At 35.8% G+C, this 7,283-nt stretch overlaps 1 protein-coding gene and 1 pseudogene across 1 annotated transcript; both read left to right on the forward strand.

Annotated features, from left to right (window-relative positions):
* Positions 1–489: 489 nt before the first annotated feature.
* Positions 490–3,946, forward strand: LOC120145106 (annotated as a pseudogene).
* Positions 3,947–4,341: 395 nt separating this feature from the next.
* Positions 4,342–5,488, forward strand: LOC120145186 (basic blue protein-like). The gene is made up of 2 exons (XM_039159077.1): positions 4,342–4,616; positions 5,139–5,488. The coding sequence occupies exons 1-2, from the start codon at positions 4,445–4,447 to the stop codon at positions 5,336–5,338; spliced, it is 372 nt and encodes a 123-aa protein (XP_039015008.1). The 5' UTR covers positions 4,342–4,444; the 3' UTR covers positions 5,339–5,488.
* Positions 5,489–7,283: the final 1,795 nt, after the last annotated feature.

A 7,283-nucleotide genomic window follows, 5' to 3' on the forward strand; every position in this document is an offset into this window, starting at 1 on the left:
TTTTTTTTGCTCGTAGCTGTTTGATGTTAACTGTTTATGTTGTCTTTGTGAATTTCACATTGTTATATTTCTTCAAGAAGGAAGAAGAAACAAGATTTGAAATGAAATCTCACACTTTGAACATGATTTATTGCTTCAGTTTGCTGTGGTTAATTTGTTGCTTGTCCTTGCTTATGATCAGCTACAGGAAGATCTATTGAGTTTAAAATTTGATTTTACTAAAAGAGAAATTATTCAGCTTATGCTGTGCAATTGGCCTATTTGGATTTCACATTGGTTGTATTACGGTTTAAGTGTTTAATGGAATCCTTGTCATTTTCCATGATGGGATAAAATGAAGAATTTTTCTGAGGAACTCTTACATTCAGGTTATTTTATTGATAAGCGTATAGTTGGTATTTACTTGTTCTTAAGTCTTCATCAAGTTGTTGTATGTGTGACATTTATTGTTGATCGACTGGCGCATTTACTTTCGGTTATATGGTAGGCTTTTGAACTGTGTCTTGATATATGGAAATTGACCAATGTTTTCATTCGATCAGTGATCCAGGACTAGGTTTCATAGAAGGAGAAGTTTCAGGGGGAAAAGGCTTTTGAGAGATATTAATGGCGGATGCTACTGATCCATTTCCTGACTTGCGGAGTGTGTATAAAGTTTCTAGTCGCCAAGTTAATCGACTAATTCGGAATGTGGCAGACATGAAGCTTGCTTCTGCACAAGATGGTGATAAGGAGGACTCGTTGGAATCCGATAATAAAGTTGCTGCAAGTTTTGGGTTTTCTCGAGATTCTACTCCCAATGTATGGGGACATCCGAATGTGATTCAGAAACTTAGGATGCAAAGTAATCGTGGTTCAGAAAAGGCTACTGACAAAGCCTGGTCAACTCAGAATGCTGTTTCTTGGAAACAACAAGGTGATAAAACGTGGGGAAATAGTGGTATAAAATCTCCATCTTCAGAGCACGGAAAGAATGATCCTGATCAAGCTGGTTCCGCTTTGACTAACAGCTCTCATGATGGCCAAATTAAACCGGACCATGATGCTGGTGATATTTTGGATGATGAAAATGGAGATAATGAATACGACGATGATAAAAACGGTGTTTTGTATGATAGTGATGATATTGATGATTATGTTTCTGATTCTGATGATGAGAAGAGCCATGAAGCGCGCAAGAAGAGCAAGTGGTTCAATTTGTTTTTTGAAAGCTTAGAGAAACTGACAGTCGAGGAGATTCTTTCACCAGTTCGGCGGTGGCACTGTCCAGCATGTCAAGGTGGGCCAGGAGCCATCAACTGGTATCGAGGCATGCAAGCCCTAATGACTCATGCCATGACTAAAACAACATGAAGAGCTAAGATGCATCGTGTATTTGCTGAAGTTTTGGTTGAGGAGAGGAGCTTTTATCAAACCAGACAATGCTGCATTTGGCAAATGGGAAGGTCTGACTGATAGAGTAGCAGATCGTGAGATTGTTTGGCCTCCAATGGTTGTCATTATGAATACAAGATCTGAACAGGATGAAAACGGCAAGGTAGTTTACGGCCATCATTGTTTATTTTCGGTGTTTTCTCCTAGTAAATTATACTGCAAACCCCACAAGAAAACGTTATGTAGCTTATTTTGCTTTTTTTTGTAAAATATCTCTTTTACTGGTATACTCCTGATTTCTTTGTACTGACTATCATTTCATCAGTGGATTGGAATGGGAAATCAAGAGCTTCTCAATTACTTCAGCTCGTATGCAGCAGTAAAAGCAAGACACTCATACGGTCCACAAGGGCACCGGGGGATGAGTGTTTTGATCTTCGACAGCTCAGCAGCAGGGTATCTAGAGGCCGCACGTCTGCATAAGCATTTTAAAGAGCAAGGGAGGGATAGGGATGCTTCGGATTGTTCACGGGCTCTATTCTGTCCAGGTGGGAAGCGCCAACTCTATGGCTACATTGCCATGAAAGAAGACTTGGATTTATTTAATCGACACTCTCAAGGTCTAATCTCTCTCTTCTTACCCTCAAAATATTGTGTCAATGTGTGTACTTGTGTTCTTGCATGGGGTAGAAGCTAGATAAAGAAATGAAAATTAACTGTGATTTGTCATGGCAAGACAGTAAGGTGGTTTGTGAGTGCTGCTACAAGGTGATTGATTATGATATAATACAAGGTTTCCTAAAATGAAAAATGGAAAAAGATTATTGATTACTTTGATAACCACGGTTCACTTGAGCATGAAGGAGTCAATCTCGAAACAACTTTAATCCAGCGCATGACAGTTTAATCGCATTTGGGAATTGTGATAAAGTGACAATGCCTTTAAACATACAATTATTTTGCTAAGAGTAGTATATAACCATGCATTTGAATGTGCTTAGTGGCTGATGTTTTGCTTTTGCTTCTATTGTTTGTAATAGAATTTAAACCTAACAAACGATTGATGGTGGTAGGTGCACAATTTCATCTGTTTAGGCAATGTAATTTTCTTTCACTGTCATGTTTGATAATCTACGCGATCAAGCAGGTAAGTCCGGGCTGAAATTTGAGATGAGATCGTACCAAGAGATGGTTGAGAGCCAGATAAAGAAGATTAACAATGATAGTCAGCAGCTGAACCTACTTAAGAAGAAGTTGCTCAAGAACAGCAGCACTCACAAGTCCTTGCGGAGTCTATAGGACGACTGAGCGAGAAGCTCCCACAGACAACGGAGGAATATAGTATCTTGAGGCAGCAAAGTAGATTGCAGCATGAGCAGAACAAAGAAGAGGTAGCATTCTAAAATCTTCGAATTCCATTACTTCTGTTGCCAATCATGGCCACCAAGTTAGGACATGAAGGATGCCCCGGGACCACCTTCTCCATGTTTCAGTACTTGGTAAAATGGTCATCGTACTTGGTGGATGCTATTGCTTTTGTCACTGTGCTTTTATTAACTTGTAGGGAAGCTGAACTTAGGGTAACTTTAAGAAGTCAGTTCGGGGGATGCTTGTTTTTGGCGTTGATCCTTATCCATATTTTACTAGGTATATTTAAATCGACATCGAATCTTCTAACTTGTTATCTCAATGCATTAATTTCCAGTTGGATGCCAAAAAGAAATATTTTAAGGAGAAAATAAATGTTATTTGCAAAGCCATACAGTTTAAGGAAGATAATTTTGAGAAGCTGCTGAGGGCAGCCAGGGAGAGAGTTAAGCAATCAACCGAAAATCCGAAAAATAATGAATACAAGCACAGGTAAGAATTGTGCTTCAAGATATCTTGTTAGAGATCTCATATATTGCCTATTGAGTTCATGCTAGAGGGTTTTCACAATTTAGCTACCTTATCCGGCACTTTACTTCCGTTTTAAGTTTCGGTTTTTGAGACCTGTGTCCAACACATTTGGACCTTCAGTTTTTTATTTTATTAACGGATTTTGAACCTTCAGTGCTACTGAGATGAAGATAACAACCCAAGAGAAAACGATGGAAGAATTTGAGGCAGAGAGGGAGAAGCTGATGAAAACTCATCAGGACAGAAGGCTGGCAATCACACAGAGGTACTGGGAGGAGCTGATTGAGCTCGAGGAAGGGTTCGAAAAAGAATTGACCCTTCTCATGGGAAAGTACAACCCCGATCACCCCGGGGAAGAGACTACCGACAGCCATAAAGGACAAGACAAGAAGGGAACAACGGATATCGAAACAGAATAGACGACAATGAATCTATTCGTCGAGGGGAAGAAGCAACATTATGTTTTCCTTCAAAGGTAAAGAATATACAGGGTTTTATTACCAAAGATACTTCAGTTTTGGATTAGAGGGTTAAGAAATGCATTTCCGGATGGTGACGAATACTGGAATGATGAACTTGAATTGCTTTTTCATCATTATTATTATTTAAAATACATTTCTGAGGATTCTTTAACGTTTCAGCTGTTGCAATGTCAATTTTCTTTCCATTTTTTCACCCTACCGAATCAAATTAACCTTACCATAAGGTAAAGCATATATCATTTACTTTATCACTTTTCCTTTTTCTTTTCTATTATCCGCGAAAATTTCGGAAACTTGTCAATAAAGTCTCTTCCTTTTTTTTTCATGAGTTAGAACGAAAACTCTCAACTATTTGACAATAAATGTTCAACGATTGTTGGTATTCGAATCTGAAATCGTTAAAGATAAAAATCATCCTTTAACTATTGAGGTAACTACCTCCTCCTTTTCTCTTTCTAAATAATCACAACAATTTCATCAAAGTTCACCAATTTTCTTCAACTTATTAGCATCTACCCTAAACCCACACTGTCATTATCTTTATTGCTAATTCAAACCCAATTATAAGGGCCAACTACCGAACAACAACCCCATTATAAGGGCCAACATCCCTTGGTTAGCTCCTCACTACCTCATTCCTTCTGAAAACCATTGCACCCCCTGGTACTTCTCCAAGTTAAAGAGAAATAATGGTTCAGGGAAGATGCAGTGCAGTAGCAGCCACGGTGCTGCTCTGCTTGTTGTCGCTCCACTTCGAGTCGGCTCGATCGGCAACTTTTACGGTTGGGGATAGCGGTGGCTGGACCTTTGACACCGTTGGTTGGACTAAAGGCAAGCGCTTTAGGGCCGGAGACACACTTGGTAAGTATTGAAATATGTTCATAACTTCATATAGGTTTTGTCTATTTTACTCAACACGAACTCTATTTTTTTTTTAAAAGATCTTGTTATGTCTTTGGTGATGGTCTGTGAAGACTTTCAAACCTTCGTAAGATCAAATTCGCTGAAAATGTTAACTCTTCACCAGTCAAGATCTTCAAATAGACCTCTCGACTCTCGTCTCACTAGAGTCTCCATTAGCCTATATCCTTAATCCTCTGAATATAAGTTTCTAGTCTAACTAGAGTGCATAGACAAGATCTCTTGTAGTCTTGGGAATAATGGCAACAAATTCATCTAACTTGTTAATCTATAAATAGTCATAATGATACTACGACTAACACAGACACTAAAAATCATTATAAATGTTTAAATAAAGACCGATAAAGGGGCTAGACCTTCACAACCTCTGCATGTCTTCTTCATCCTCCATGACCAATTCTGATCGATGTTTAACACTCGTGACCGACACAAAGTTACTTGACCGTGTGTTTGTTATTGCAGTGTTCAATTACAACCCTTCAGTCCACAATGTGGTAGCTGTGAACAGAGCAGGATATAGTGCATGCAAAGCACCAAAAGGTGCTAATGTATTCAGCTCAGGCAAGGATCAGATTAAGCTTAGAAAGGGTCAAAACTTCTTCATCTGCAGCTATGTTGGTCACTGTCAATCTGGAATGAAAATAGCGGTCATTGCTTCCTAGTGCCATGAGTTTGCTTTATGAATTAATGTAATATTTGGTGCCAAAAGGTCAAATCTAGTGTTAGCTTTCAGTGGGCAGTTGTTGTTGGTGGTCCAAAGTATTAAAATCTATAATGATGATGGTTTAAGTGGAGATCTTGATGATTAATGCTTTAAGGGTTTTACTTTATCCTCCCTTTGCAATAAAGTATAGTGTGTTTTACATTTTGCTTTTGACATATTGTATTTTCATAGCGAAAGTTATTTAAACGGTTTTATTTAAAATACGAATGGTGTTAATGTAGCGACAGATCTAGAAATATTTTTTAGGATGTACACGTATATATATTAATAACATAATTTTTTTGTATAGAGTGAGCATAAATAGTAAAATAAGCAAATAACAAAAGAAAAATCGAAATCAGGGTGGACAACTTAATGTGGATCTTCCACAGTATGAATGTCGTATTTTGTTTCATCATAAAGTTGTTTCATCATAAAGTTATTATAATAAAGTAAAATTAGTAATGATATTATATCAATTGAAGAACTTGTTTGAGTCGAGATTCACACACATTTTTTTTAAGGAAATTCTCACTTAAATTAAGTAAAGAACGAGAAGAAAAGAAATGAAAACGGAGAGAGGGAGAGTAAAATACCCTAATTTTTTTTATTGAGAAAAACAAATTTTTAAAATGAACATATTGAAGATTAAAATACAAATAAACAAATGAGTAAAGCTAGACTGATTGATTAAAGATAATTTAATAAGGCTAGCTGATTAGTTTCAATATATTTTTATTTTATTTTTGAATATTTTATTATTTTTTATAAATTTTAATACTTTTTAAAAAGATTTTTTAATAAATAAATGATGATATTGACATGTAATAATTTTATATAGTCACATTATCAATAAAAGTATCACAATGATGAAGGTAATTAAAATTCGAATATCAACAAAATAAATAAATAAAAGGATAATAACATTACACTAACCAAAAACTCCTAGCCGCTTTTCTCTCAAAAATCTTAAAGTTATTTATCTGTTTTTTTATTCTTGGTTGATAGACGAAATTAGTCTTTGTGTTGATTGTCGGTGTTGATATTTTTAATTTTCCCCCTCTAATTTCTTATATCACATTTTTATTTTTCATTTGTTTTTTTTATTTTCAATAAATTTGCATTTATGACATTTTTTACTCTACCTTTATGAACATATTTTTTTTTGTTATTTGATCGTTGTTTTAGTTTATCTTTTTTTAAGGTTAGATTTGATATTGTAATGACTAATCAAGATAGACACTTATTTGTTATGATGTTGATCTTTACTACTTTAGACATTCAAATTGAATTTGGATACGCGATTTGCGTTCGTGAATAGTTTTTTCACTTGGCTTGATTCTGATTTGTAATTTGTGATTTGTTTGTGGTCTTTTGGTAGATTTATCATCTTTTGTGATTCGTTTGTCAATGCAATCAAATCTATTTGTTTCTATCATTTATTCAAGTTTTGGGGGCAACCTACTACTCTACCTCTCCATTATCCCATTATATATGGGAATAAGGTCAGCTAATATTTATTCAAGTTTTTTTATTAAATTTGTAATCTTTTCCTTGTATGATCCTTGTGTGACTATTTTTAATCATTTATTCAAGTGTCCTAATTGTATGGTTAATGTACGTTTGTAGTCCTGAACGTTCATTGTAATTTTGAATATTTATTTTCCATAAAAGAAAATACCACAAATCATCTTTAATTATCTTCAACCTCTATAAAATGCATTATTTTCTCAAGTATGGTGCAGGAAAATTAATAAAATGGCAGTTACAGGTAGGTCAATCTTACTCCCAACAATGGTGTTTTTCATGGTATTTCATCTCGAATACGATGCTGTTCGTTCGTATACGCCGCGGCATTATATCGTCGGAGGTGAAGAAGGATGGGATCCGGTTATCACCATGCA

Source organism: Hibiscus syriacus, unplaced genomic scaffold (genome assembly GCF_006381635.1).
Source record: "Hibiscus syriacus cultivar Baekdansim isolate YM2019G1 unplaced genomic scaffold, ASM638163v2 tig00110893_pilon, whole genome shotgun sequence".
NCBI classification, from domain to species: Eukaryota; Viridiplantae; Streptophyta; class Magnoliopsida; order Malvales; family Malvaceae; genus Hibiscus; species Hibiscus syriacus.

Bases quoted from the DNA above. Each gene is read 5' to 3' on its own strand.
- LOC120145186 (XM_039159077.1), top strand. From the start codon at position 4,445: ATGGTTCAGGGAAGATGCAGTGCAGTAGCAGCCACGGTGCTGCTCTGC. The intron at 4,617-5,138 runs GTAAGTATTGAA...TTGTTATTGCAG, and splicing joins TAGGGCCGGAGACACACTTG to TGTTCAATTACAACCCTTCA.